The sequence below is a fragment of the Carcharhinus amblyrhynchos genome, chromosome 34 (genome assembly GCF_965287045.1).
Source record: "Carcharhinus amblyrhynchos chromosome 34, sCarAmb.v2.hapA, whole genome shotgun sequence".
Classification (NCBI taxonomy): domain Eukaryota; kingdom Metazoa; phylum Chordata; class Chondrichthyes; order Carcharhiniformes; family Carcharhinidae; genus Carcharhinus; species Carcharhinus amblyrhynchos.
The window spans coordinates 21,468,960-21,483,287 of NC_137357.1; the positions used below are offsets into that span (position 1 = coordinate 21,468,960).

A 14,328-nucleotide genomic window follows, 5' to 3' on the forward strand; every position below is an offset into this window, starting at 1 on the left:
AGGCAAATCTAGTCAGACAAAAGCCAGAGCTGTATTTCTGAATATATAATTCACGAGCACAATTAAGATTTCACATGACTGCCATCACCTGCAAATGATGCCTCAATGGCGTCAACCCTCCCACACGAATAGTTAGACATCAAGCCAGTTCCCCCTCCCATTATGTCAAGTTTTGGAAAAGAATTTAGAGGAATATGTAGAAAATTAGCAAGCAGCATCTCAAAAGCAGTCATCTCTGGATTTCTTCACATTGATCATATGCATATGGGAATATTTAATAAGAAAAATGCATGATTGGAGAGATGAAGTAGAGAGGAGGAGATGGAGACTCTGCAGGTTTGCACCTCAGGTTCTTACAGGGTAATTTGGAAGTGTTACTGCTGAGTGTTTAAACTAACTTGGAGGGGCTGTGGGAACCAGGAGGTAATTTCAGTGAGGTACACAGAATACTGGAAACATGAACAGCACTACAGTAGAGAATACCAAGTTATTAGCTGGGTCAGAATAAGAGAGAAAACAATAAAGTCTAAATCAGAGTTGATATCCATTTCTGTGAATGCATGAAATATGGTTAATAAGACTGGCAAGTTACAGGCACAGGCTGACAGAGGCTGGCTCAAAGGGCAGGACTAAGTGTTATATATATTTCTGCTACAAGGTGTCCAGCAGAGATCGGAAGAGGAAGGAAAGGCTGGTGGAGTGGTGGTTTTCATTGGGGAGAACATTGCAGTGGTGGTGAACAGAGGATGTCCCACAAAAATCTTGCCACCCAACACTTTCCCCACCCTGATACTGAACTGAAATCAGTGGGAGGGGTTGGTGATGGAGTCTCTACCCGAGAACTCTCAGACTTGAAATAAATAGTTCAGACACCCTCCACTGAAAAGAAATCCAGTCATCAACCAGCACCCAAAATGTGGAAACAATCACATGGCCTCAAGGAGGTTGTGACATACTCGTAATGTCACTGAACTAGTAATCCAGAGGCCAGCCTAATGCTCTGGGGACACAGATAAAAAGCCCACCATGGCACCTGGTGCAATTTAACTTCAACTAATAAATCTTGCATTTAAAGCTGGTCTAATGGTCAACACTTGTCTTAGAGACCTGTCTGACTCACTGACGTCCTTAGGGAAAGGAACTCTGTCATCCTTATTTGGTCTGACTTACGTGACTCCAAAGCCACAGCTGAGTGGTTGACTCTACATGCCCTCTGACACAGCCCAGCAAGCCAGTCAATTGTAACCAACCACTATCAAGAAAAGGAACGAAACCATTTACCAAGGCACTGAAAGACCGCGGCACACCCAACGCTGACATTTGAGAGAATTGTGTCAAAATTGGGGGACCCGTCCCACAGTCAGACAGCTGCTTCAATATTGAGTCAAGCAACCACCTGACAGACATACTCGCAAAATCATAGCTTACATAGTCCCAGAGACCACCATCACCATCCATGGCAATGTCCTGTCTCACCAACAGGGCAGAAGCTGCCCACAAAGCCATCAACATCAATTACGGTCACTGTCAAGTCTCAAGGCATGAGATCAAACTTGGGCAAAGAACCCCCTGCTGATTACTACCAACGATCACCCCTCAGCTGATGAATCTGGACTCCTCCATGTTAAACAACACATGGAGGAAGCGCTGAACATGATTTGGATGATGTCTTCAGCCTCCCCAAATCAAGGCCACCATGAACAAGTCATAAGTCAGGAGTGTAACGGGAGCCTGTCCACCTGCCTGGATCAGTGCAGGTTCAACAACACCGAAGAAGCTCATCACCATGCAGAACAAACTGGCACCCTATCCGCAATAAACATTCACTCCCTCCATCACTAACACACAGTGGCAGGAGGGTATGCTATGTATTAGATAACTGAAGGAATTCACCAAGGCTCCTTTGATAGCACTTTCCACCTGCAACCTGACACAATTTCTTTATTCTGCAGTATTCCTCTGTGCCATCGGTATTTGGTCCACTATGTAAAGTCCAAGGTAGACAGCTGGGTGATGAGGGTTATCCACACATGACATGGGTCATGACTCGGGTGTGTAACCCATGCACATGTGCAAAGCAAGTCTAAACTGGGAGCCCACTCTACCTGAGCCCAGCGTCAGCAAGCTCAAACCAGGTTTTCACTGCCTGAGCTGAGGTGGTATCATGATTAATGCTACATGCCACACAAAGTCACCATTATGAGGGAACAGCCGTTTCCATCAGATGAAAGGTTGAGGAGCTGGAGGAAGTGAAGGAAGTCCAAGAGGAAGGGAGGTCCAGGCTCCATGTGATCGAATAATCATTGAACCAAACTAGTAGCCTCAACGATAACTCCCCAATCCCCAGTGGTCTCACACCCCTTTTCCTCTGTCACAGATGATTACATCATTCTCTTTCTGACAAACCAACAATAAAAAAACACCAGAAAATGCAAATTACAATGCAATTTACAAATTCAATAATTATACAACGCATACGAAAATAAACCAATCATCCTTACTGTCTGTTCCCCACATACCCTTATTCATCCCGATGCTACTATGAGTTGCCTTCCCAGTGGCTGCAGTGTGGGTAATGGAAAGCTGCTGATCTTGACAGAGGGGATTTTGGGTAGCATGGTAGCACAGTGGTTAGCACTGCTGCTTCACAGCTCCAGGGTCCTGGGTTTGATTCCCGGCTCGGGTCACCGTCTGAGTGAAGTTTGCACGTTCTCCTCGTGTCTGCCTGGGTTTCCTCCGGGTGCTCCGGTTTCCTCCCACAGTCCAAAGATGTGCAGGTTAGGTTGATTGGCCATGCTAAGAAATTGCCCCTTAGTATCCTGGGATGTGTCGGTTAGAGGGATTAGTGGGTATAATATGTAGGGATATGGGGATAGGGCCTGGGTGGGATTGTGCTCGGTGCAGCCTCGATGGGCCGAAGGGCCTCTTTCTGCACTGTAGGGTTCTATGGTCTATGATCTATCCTGACTTGGAAACATAGCACTGTTCCTTCACTGTCACTGGGCAAAATCCTGGAACTCCCTCGCTCACAGCACTGTGGGAGCACCTATGCAGAGGTTCAAGAAAGCAGCTCACTGCCAGCTTCTGCACTGTAGGGTTCTATGATTCAGGAGATCATTATAAGACATTCATTAGAAAGGATGTCAGGTTACTATTGCATCAGGCATTTTAGTGAAACGCTTGTTGCCACTGGCAGTCAACCCGTTTAAGGAGAAATTAAGATTTCTCGCTATTATTAAATTTGCTCAAAGAATTAAATTCATAAAACACATACTTTTGCAGTACAAAATGGTTCCAATTAAATCATTACGTAGGATGACCTATTTTATGTACCACTCAGGAAATTGTTGCCTCTAGTTGAAAATAAGAAGATAAATTCACATTCTTCATTTGATTTGATTCGATTAAATCAATTTCCCTTGATTATGTTTAGCAATCAGTATTCATATAGAACCTTCACTGGAGAAATTTGCATTGGAGAGAGTGCAGAAGAGATTTACCAGGATGTTGCCTGGTTTGGAGGGTAGGTCTTATGAGGAAATGTTGAGGGAGCTGGGGCTTTTCTCTATAGAGCAGAGGAGGATGAAAGGCGACTTAATAGAGCTTTATAAGATGATGAGGGGGATAGATAGAGTGGACGTACAGAGACTACTTCCTTGGGAGGACGTAGCTGTTACTAGGGGGCATAACTGTAAGGTTCATGGTGGGAGATGTAGGAGGGATGTCCGAGATAGATTCTTCACTCAGAGAGTGGTTGGAGTGTGGAATATACTGCCTGCTATGAAAGTGGCGTTGGACACTTTAAGAACTTTCAAGCGGTTATTGGTTATGGAGCACTCCAGAATGATAGGGAGTGGGATAGCTTGATCTTGGGTTTGGACATAGCTTGGCACAACGTCGAGGGCCGAAGGGCCTGTACTGTGCTGTAATGTTCTATGTTAACTAGAAGGACAAGGCCAACAGATGCGTGGGAACTGCAAGTACCCCTCCAAGCCACACACCATCCTGACTTGGAACCAGAGCAGTTCCTTCACAGGTTGTTCAGTCAAAACCGTGGAATTCCCTTCCAAACAGCATGGCATATATTACAGCAACTCATGGACCATCGAAATTCAGGAAGGCAACTCACCGCCACCTTCCAAACAGCAATTCGGAGTGGGCAAGAAGGGTTGGTACCCACATCCCACGAATAAAATAAAACTTGATGCACACACACCAGTAATGAGGCCAGTCAGGAGAAATCTTTCTGCAACTGCAGACATTGGGACCAGCTTAAACCAGAAAGAATCACCCAACTTAATGGAGGACCAATTTGCAGAGTTGAAAGCTCCACTCAGCCAACCTGGCTAATCAGCAATGTTCAAGAGAACAGCAGATTTGCCAAGCTCAAGTGTGTTAGTAAATCGGCTGATGGCACCAAGATTGGTGGAGTAGTGGATGAGGTGGAGACTGACAGGATGCAGAGCTGGGCCAAAAAGTGGCAGATGGAGTTTAACCCTGGTAAGTGCGAGGTGATTCATTTTGGTAGGACAAACTTGAATACTGATTACAGGGTCAACAGCAGGGTTCTGAGGAAGGTGGAGGAACAGAGAGATCTTGGGGTTCATATCCACAGACCTCTGAAGGTTGTCACTCAAGTGGATAGAGCTGTGAAGAAGGCTTATAGTGTGTTAGTGTTTATTAACAGGGCGTTTGAGTTTAAGAGCAGTGGATTTATGCGGCAACTGTACAGGACCTTGGTGAGACCACATTTGGAAAATTGTGTGCAGTTCTGGTCACCTCACTGTAAGAAGAATGTGGAAGCATTGGAGAGAGTGCAGAGGTGATTTGCCAGGATGCTGCCTGGTTTGGAAGGTAGCTCTTATGAGGAAAGATTGAGGGAGCTGGGGCTTTTCTGTTCAGAGCAAAGGAGAATGAGAGGTGACTTAATTGAGGTTTACAAGATGATGAGGGGGATAGACAGAGTGGACGAACAGAGACTATTTCCTCAGGTGGATGTAGCTGTTACTAGGGGGCATAACTATAAGGTTCATGGTGGGAGATACAGGATGGATGTCCGAGGTAGATTCTTTATTCAGAGAGTGGTTGGGGTGTGGAATGCGCTTCCTGCTGTGATAGTGGAGTTGGACGTTTTAGGAACTTATTGGATAGGCACGTGTAACACACCAGAAGGTTCGGGGATGGGATAGCTTGGTCTTGGGTTCCGGGATAGCTCAGCACAACGTCGAGGGCCGAAGGGCCTGTGCTGTGCTGTACTGTTCCATGTTCTAAGTATAAGCCCAAAAGTCGTGTTGAGTACTGGTTCAAACTGTACCTGTGACATATGCATATAAAAATTATCTGTGATGATAGTGCATGGAGCAACAACAAAGACAGAAGCAGAAGAAAATTAACAGTTGAAGATCTAATTGTAGAAAAATCAGGTATACCTATCACATCCATTCCAACAACATTCGAACTTGTCAAAAATACAGTCGTTTTCATATAGCGAGCACAGTTTGCTTCGGAGGTATTCGTGCACCTGTAAGAACAAAGAGTTAATCAGCACCAAAACCAACGAACTGTAGCCGGTAAACTAAAATCCTACAAAGGTATCATTATTTCTGTGAACATTTGGACTGTCGTTGATACCCTCAAACATGAATCAGGTTTAATAAAACTGATGCAACCAGACGTGAAATTTAGAAGCATCATCTGGATTCTCTTTTGACGAGATGAGTGGGAGGGATTAACAGAAGCAACATTACAATTCTTTTCATAAGTTTTCCTTCCAGTGCAACACTTGGTTGCATGAACAATTTTGTTCTTCAAGTTATTACTGCAAACTGCTCTCTACTCATCAGAATCAAATGCAACTTCATTTAAATTTGGACATTACCAATAATTGGCAATGGTCCTCTCCAGTTAAGTGATTCCATTGATTAAACTTTCTGCTTCTTTCGTCACCACTTAATTCATGCACTGTGGAAGTACCTTCAGCATGTTCTCAAATGCAATTAGGGATAGGCAATCAATGCTTGCTTTGCTCATGATGCCTATTCTTTTAATGCCACATCTGCAGCCTGATACAGTGCTTCCCACTACCTTAGCTCAAACAAAAGTCATTGAGAAGTCACTGAGGAAGGCAAAAATGAAAGAACAGTGAGCTGCAGCACAGAAACACTCAGTCATGCAAAGGATGCTACTTCTGCACCTAACTTTGACATAGAGTCGCCAGCCCTAAGCCCAAGTCATATTTGTGGAGCTCTACAACAGTCTCCGGCAACTCAGCATGCCTGCAGAACACAAGCAGGACATAATTGCAAATCTCAGTTACTGGCATTTTTATTTGTCCAACGCTTCCTCCCACTGTTTAGCTCCTCCATTCATACATTTTTCTCTATTTGTCAGATAAGTTCACATGTACCAGGAGAAACTTGGTTCACTTGATGTCACTCTCATCTGAGCCAGAAGGTTTGGTGCACTTGCCCCAATCAGCAAATAATTGTAATATTGAGGAAAGGCTGCAATGTCAAAAATGTCATTTGTTGGGTAATAAGCTCAGACCCCACTGATCTGTTTCCAAGATTCATAGGATGTTTGTGATCTCAAGACACAAAGCAACAGCTTTAAAAATTGCTCTCTCAACTGACTGAATACAGGGGATAAAAGTCATGCTTTCAGTCATACAAGGTTCTGACTAGACCACACTATGCTCTGAGAGCAAGGATAGACATTGGACCTCAGGAAGAATATACTAACCTCGGAGGAAATTCAGGGTCGATTTGCCAGATTCCAAAGGTGGGGTTATGAGGATGGATTGCACAAACCAGGTTAATGTTAGTGAGAATTTAATGGATGATTTGATCAAAGTATTCAAATAATAAAGGGAACAGACAGGGTCAATTGGGAAAAAACTCCTCTGCTGGCTTGGGAACCTGCTGTATAAATTAGAACCAGACCTTTCAGGGGTCAAGGGTGGTGAAAATTTGCAAGCATCTTCCACAAAATGCAGCTGATGCTCACAATTATAATGTTATTGTCCAGATGTATCAAGGTGGGTATTGTGGAGTTGCTCAGCAAATCAGTCATGATCTCATTTAATAGGAGAATAATGCTGAGGGGTTAAATGGCCACTTTTTCTAAATTCCGGTGATAGGATTAACCAGTTAACATCTTGCAGCTCTCAGCCGTTGATGATCATGCCACTTGCAAAATTGCTACACTCAGGTACCCAACCTAAGTAATTCATTGCTGTATGAAACATGCAGAAAGGTCACAAGGCACTTCACCAGGCGAAGGTGCCTTATTCTGTTATTGCAATATCACCTAAAAAGGACAGGTACAATCATCCACACCCACGTTTAAATGAGAGTGCAAGTGAAAATACGCAGCTGAACAGCCAAATTCAATTTGCACCATTGAGTGTATCTTGCAAAGCACAGGTTACTACAAGTTCTTTTTGTGGCAGATGGTAATATGAATAACTCAGCAGTTTGAATCCAAAGAGTGTTGACACACCAAAGACAGAAAGCAATGGGAGGAAAGGTTTCCTTTGATTTCAGTTACTTCAGCAGCTTGGACAATTCTTCTGGAAACAAGGTGGCATCACAAAGTGCCCCGAATGTGTCATTCACTGGCAATTTCATTTGGTAAATATACCCAGACAGAAACATGTCACGCTGCTTCAGCAGGTGCTTTTCTTCTGATGCGCTATTAAGGCAGTGTAGACAAAGCTTCACTCCATTTCATCTGTGCAGCACCTCAACTAGAAATGTTCAACACACTCACTGGATGCATGCTGTGCAGTGTCCTTCGCCTCGTGATTACAAAATTTAAAAAAAGACTTGCACTTTTCATGACCACTGGACATCTCAAACTGCTTTACAACCAATGAAGTATTTTTCAAACATTCTGAAGTCATGGTTTTAATGTAGAAAACACAACAACCTATATACACTCAGAAACAGCAATGATAACAACAAATTCTTATTTTGTGATGTTGATCAAGGGATAAATATTGGCCAGGACATCAGGCAGTTGAGGCTTTAATTTAACATCTAATGTAACATTCCACCATTATAACATTCCAACATTATAACATTATTACACCATTATAACATTCCCTCAGTGTCAGCTTTGATTTTTACACTTGTGGGACTTGAAGTTTATTCACTATTATTAGTCACAAGTAGGCTTGCATTAACACTGCAACAAAATTACTGTGAAAATCCCCAAGTCGTCACACTCCAGCACCTGTTCAGGCATAGTGAGGGAGAATTTAGCTCAATGCACTTAACTAGCACATCTTTTGGACTGTGGGAGCACGCAGAGGAAACACACACAGACACAGGGAGAATGTGCAGACTCCGCACAGTGACCCAAGGCTGGAATCAACCTGGGTCTCTGGCGCTGAGAGGTAGCAGGTCTAATCACTGTGCTACCATGCTGCCCAGGTTTAAACCTAAACCTTGTGATTCAGAGACGAGCATACTACCAACTGAGCCACATCTGACTAAATGCTCATTAGTGAGTAATATCACAAGCTCTAGAAAATAACAGCACAAAATGGCAAGAGCCTGTGTACCTGGTATGTCTCCACAGGTCTGCTTTCCATATTTAAGTCCCAGATTTTGACAGATAGGTAATCTCGTGTCATCATGTATCGACCACTGTGACTGAATTTGACATCTGATATTGAAGAAATTATTTCTGAGAAAAAGGACCTGTTACTGGGGTCTTCAGGTTCTTCAAACACTGTAGAAGGAAATAAAAGTTGGGACAATAAACACCTAGAGAAATAGCCCCCTCCAGTCTTGTTACTGCTCCATTTGTCCACGCCAAACTTTGTTGTCCTAGTTGTCGGGTTAGCTCAGTTGGCTAGTTTACGATGCAGAGTGACACCAACTGTGCGGGTTCAATTCTCGTACCGGCTGAGGTTATGCAAAAAGGCTCTGTCCTCTCAACCTTGCCCCTCACCTGAGGTGTGGTGATCCTCAGGTTAAAATCACCACTAGTCAGCTCTCCCCCTTAAAGGGGAGAGCAGCCTATAGTCACCTAGGACTGTGACAATTTTACCTTTACTTTACCGAATATGTTCAACATTACATATTCATCAGAACTATCGTTAAGTCATAATAGGCAGCTTCAACTGGAAGGCATACCATCTTTACAAGTATTGGCAGTACAAGTTTGCCAAAACAAAAGCTAATTGAAACAGACTTCTTTGATAATAAAGCTCAGCCACAGAATGGTCCATGATTATTTGCAGACATTCAGCCTTTAATGGTAAACTATAACAGTCCTGCAAATAAATCCTGATGTTCACAACAACTGTACAATGATCTTGGTGTTCTCCTTCTGTGACTGTCTAGAAATCTTGCAAATGAACGCATGATGTCAATCGACAAAATTAACTGGTAACTCAGGCGCTGCTGAATTTCGACAACCATGTCACCATTCTCATGAACAACAAGTGTCACAAGCAGCTGCAAGTTTATGAATTTGCTTTTCACAAGTAAACCTCAAAATCATGTCAGATCTGGACAGAATTAATCCAGAGAAACAATTCTTTTTGGCACAAGTGTCAAGATCTGGAGGACAGACATGGCTGGCAGAAGATGGTTTGAAGAAAAACCTTGCTGCGAGTGGTTAGAATCTGGGATGTGCCCGCAGTAGGAGGCAGATTCAATCGTGTCTTACGAAAGGGAATTGGACAAGTATCTGAGGAATAAAAAAATGCAGGGCTACGGGACAAAGGCAGGTGCTTGAACCTAGCAGAGGGTGGATACCGGCACGACAGGCCCAATCTCCTGCATCATCCTATGATTGTGTAACTTTTCCATCAAATAACCTTTCCCGACAGTGCACTTCCCACTACAAAGAGGGCATTCCTGAAGTTCACTGTTTTATTCTTCAGCGAATTCTATCAAGAAGGGAGGTGGATGGTGGTACAGATGCAGAGAACAGATTTTCAGGAACTTGTTAAACAGGGAGGGGGCTGGCAAGATGAGGTGATTACAGACACCATGACAGAATGTTTTCCCCACTTTACAGTTGATGGGCACTCAATGACATGGTCATGTGCTCATGGATCACCAGATAAGATAGGGTATAGAATCAGAACCCCTACAGTACAAAAAGAGGCCATTTGGCCCATCGAGCCTGCACCATCAACAATCCCACTCAGTCCCTAATACCATAACCCCCCTATATTTACCCTGCAATTTAGCATGGCCAATCTACCTATCCTGCATATCTTTGGAATGGGGGAGGAAACCAGAGCACCCAGAGGAAACCCACATATGGAGAACTCGCAAACTCCACCCAAGGCTAGAAATGAACCTGGGTCCCTGGCACTTGTGAGGCAGCAGTGCTAACCTTTGTGCCACCGTGGGTACAGCCATGCTGTGGACGATTTGCAAGTTAGGATATAAATAGTCAAATGAATTCAATTGGGAATATACAGCAAGTGAAGCTTGGTATGATTGCAAGGTGTAATTTGGAGAGAAACACAGAACATAACACTTCAGCAATGTTTAATCAGTCTGTTTAGCACAAAGCATTCAAACCTGGGACACTCCTCAATGCTATGTTACAGCAGCACACACACACACAGCAAGCAGAACTGCAGTAAAATTCTCAGTTATACAAAATTACCGTACACCTAAGCAAATGAAACTTATTGCCCGTCAGACCAAGAAATATTTCATTGCCTGCAAACAAATTGAAACAAGCTGCTTTAATAGTCATGGTTATTCAATAATCCTGGTTTGGTGCTGCTCATTTCTGATTTAAGTACATGATTTTGATCCATGTAAATGCAGCATTTGTTAAACAAACATTTCACTTAATCAAAGGTCTGAACAGCACACTTACATTTGGCATGTTTGTCACATAGGGCAGCTGCTCTCATGTCACACAGTCGAATGGTTCCCTTGCTGCTGCTGTATACAAATGTGTTGCACTGATTAGGGTGGAACTCGGCTGCTGTAATCACTTCAGTCAGCTCCTCCATGTTAGCAGGCTTGATATCTACAATATCTGAGACACAAGCCATCAAGGACAAATCTTGAATTATCAGACAAAACGTCACCCTGGTTGGAGGAAGCAAAACATCCATCTCGTAGATGGATGACAATGGGAATTCATAAACATTAGGTCCAAGACGGTCAACCGTATCTTAGCCACCTTCTAACGCCAGTCAATCCCTTTCCGCTAATCTCTTCACACACTGCCTCCTTTTCCAACAGTGAGCAACACCCATCATTAAGAACTTGCAGCTGAAAAGGATGGGTGTTTTCGTCAACCCACTGCACCCAATTTTCAAATGGCTTTTGTGATGCTGGAGCCGTTTTTTTCCCCCCAAAGTAATACATGAAGCAAAATGCGATAGCCTCCATGAGCTGACTGTGACTTAATTCCATGGCATGTTTAAGGCATCAACTTACCTGAGCACAAATAATAAACTGGCTGCCCTACTACCACAGCCCTATTTTTATAAAATCCTGGTTCATTGTATGGTTGCCAATCCCAAGTCTCACAACAACTTGCATCATCATAACATAGTGTAAAACTCACCCTCCCAAGTCCACACCCAGAAGTGCAGCATCCCACCAAAATAATAATCGACAATATCATCAAATCTAATGTGGTGGTACTGTCCATTTACCAAATCAATTTGTCATTACTCTGCCTGTTGCAGCTTTCCGAACACTGTTCCTTCGTCAGGTGAGTGGGGAATTTTGACCACAAACAGGACATACAAAAGGCACACACAGTTTACAGAATACTGATTAGAATATGAGTCTTTACAGCTAATCTGCTATTCAAGCCTTAAGGGTGCAGACAATGTGAATGGAGATAGCATTAAGCACAGGTTAAAGAGATGTGTATTGTCTCCAGACAGGACAGTAAGTGAGATGTTGCAAGCCCAGGCAAGTCATGGGGGTTACAGATAGTGTGATATGAACCCAAGATCCCGGTTCAGGTTGTCCTCATGTGTGCAGAACTTGGCTATCAGTCTCTGCTCAGCGACTCTGCGCTGTCGTACGTCATGAAGGCTGTCTGGGAGAACGTTTACCCAAAAATCAGAGGGCGAATGCCCATGACTGCTGAAGTGCTCGCCAACAGGAAGGGAACAGTCTTGCCTGGTGATTGTCAAGCGGTGTTCGTTCATCTGTTGTCACAGCGTCTGCATGGTCTCCCCAGTGTACCATGACTTGGGACATCATTTCCTGCAGCGTATCAGGTAGTCAACGTTGGCCAAGTTGCAAGAGTATGTGCCATCTGCTGGATGGTGTTCTCATGTCAGATGATGGTATCCATGTCAATGATCCAGCATGTCTTGCAGAGGTTGCTGTGGCAGGGTTGTGTGGTGTCGTGGTCACTGTTCTCCTGAAGGCTGGGTAGTTTGCTGTGGACAATGGTCTGTTGGGTTCACATCACACTATCTAAAACCCCCATGACTTGCCTGAACTTGCAACATCTCACTTACTGTACTGTCTGGAGACAATACAGATCTCTTTAACCTATGCTTAATGCTATCTCCACTCTGTCTGCACCTTTTAAGGCCCGAATAGCAGACCAGTTGTAAAGACTCACATTCTAACCAGTATTCTGTAAACTGTGTGTGCCTTTATATGCCCTGTTTGCGGTCAGAACTCCCCACTCACCTGACGAAAGAACAGCATTCCGAAAGCTAGTGGTGTTTACTACCAAATAAACCTGTTGGACTTTAACCTGGTGTTGTGGCACTTCTTACTGTGTTTACCCCAGTCTAACACCGGCATCTCCACATTATGTTGCAGCTTGGCCAGGCAGCTTAACAGAAAGTCAGTGCACAACTCATGTGAATTGCACGAATCATCTGTCAAACTTGACTGAGCTTATCTACCAGAGTGGTGGAGATGGGAAGACTCAAATCCGGTACCAAGTGAGAGATAGGTTAGCACAAGGAAACACATGACAGGGTTATACCCTGGAGGATAAGTTTCCATTCTTCTCTTTAATGTGCTAATTCTTATTGGGATCAAATTCCTAAGGTGTGAGAAAAGTGTCTTTCCAAATGGTTGCCACTATATTCAAATTAATTCAATGCCATCAAGATATCAGACGTTATCAAGACCGGAGCCAATGTCCTCACCAGACACCCATTCTAAGGGATGCCAAGGCAAGTATGATGAGCTCGGTTTCAGGCTGATTTCTCACTGCTTGGTCTGGAGCACTCATGCCAAATTCTAATACCACACAGCCATGTTGATTGATATCATCTGCTATCTTTGGACAAAGTGTGATTTGAGCTCAAAGGATTCATACCTATATGATTCAGTCACAACCTGCCTGTACTAACTTCATAAAATAATGATGTGAAGTTGCTGGACACAGTAAGTCCACAATACCTGGTCAAAATCCAACCAGTTTATTTGGAATCACAAACTTTCAGAGTGCTGCTCCTTCATCATTCACCCACCTGACCAAGGAGCAGCGCTCTGAAGCCTCGTGATTCCAAATCAACATGTCGAACTTTAACCTGGTGTTGAGAGACTTCTTCGTTAAATAAGACACAGAGAAATCCTTTGTACAAAAGACAACATTAGCTGGATGCTTATGCTGCCAAAAAAAATTGTGGCCCAGAACAGGATTCAAGTGCACCTTGGTAAGGATACTAAAACTTCTGTCTGTGATTTCTAAATGCCACAGGTTAATCCTAAGATCATCCGCTGATAAGTAAGTTTCATAGTCACTATTGACTGAAATAGAGTTTATATGATATGTGTGTGCATTAGCAAATATTCTTCGAGGGCTTGCTTCAACCATTAAATCCATTGGTTTGAATACGGGAACCTGAGAAGAAGAAGGAGAAACAAAATGTTACAGCAGGAACAATGAAGGAGCAACCAGGACAGAGCAAGGCATATCACTTCCAAGCAAAGTTTTGTATGCAATGGGTGGAGGAGCAGGGCAAACACGCATACTTTATTCACAAAGTTAACATTAGCTTTACAAAACAAATCAAGTATTGTCATTCCAGAAACATTGCTTTTAAATTGCGAAGGATTTGAAAAAGGAATGTCTTGTGTTTGGACAGTCAGTGATGAGAAGCCATCAGTTTTTAATGTGACAAGGAGAAGAAAGTTATGAACTTTCTGGATGCAGTGAATTACTGGGCTGTGGAATGATTGGACACAGTACTGAAGGAAGGGAGGACTTGTTTTATCTTTTCATGGCTCAGTGGACAGAGAATGATGCATTCCACCAAGGACAAATATAAATATATTAGTTTTGGATTGCATGAGCAAAGAGTTGGCACAGATATGAATGCAGCTTTCTGTAACGTAAACTAGACAG

At 43.4% G+C, this 14,328-nt stretch overlaps 1 protein-coding gene across 1 annotated transcript in view; it reads right to left on the minus strand.

Moving 5' to 3' along the window:
• The window catches only part of LOC145361460 (serine/threonine-protein phosphatase 2A 55 kDa regulatory subunit B alpha isoform), a 93,434-nt gene that overhangs the window by 1,568 nt on the left and 77,538 nt on the right, over positions 1 to 14,328 (minus strand). Inside the window, exons 6-9 of the mRNA XM_080217286.1 lie at positions 13,647 to 13,824; positions 10,858 to 11,022; positions 8,567 to 8,736; positions 5,430 to 5,521 (exon numbers count right to left, since the gene is read on the minus strand). Of these exons, the coding sequence (XP_080073412.1) occupies positions 5,430 to 5,521; positions 8,567 to 8,736; positions 10,858 to 11,022; positions 13,647 to 13,824 (605 nt within the window). The remainder of the gene's footprint in view (positions 1 to 5,429; positions 5,522 to 8,566; positions 8,737 to 10,857; positions 11,023 to 13,646; positions 13,825 to 14,328) is intronic.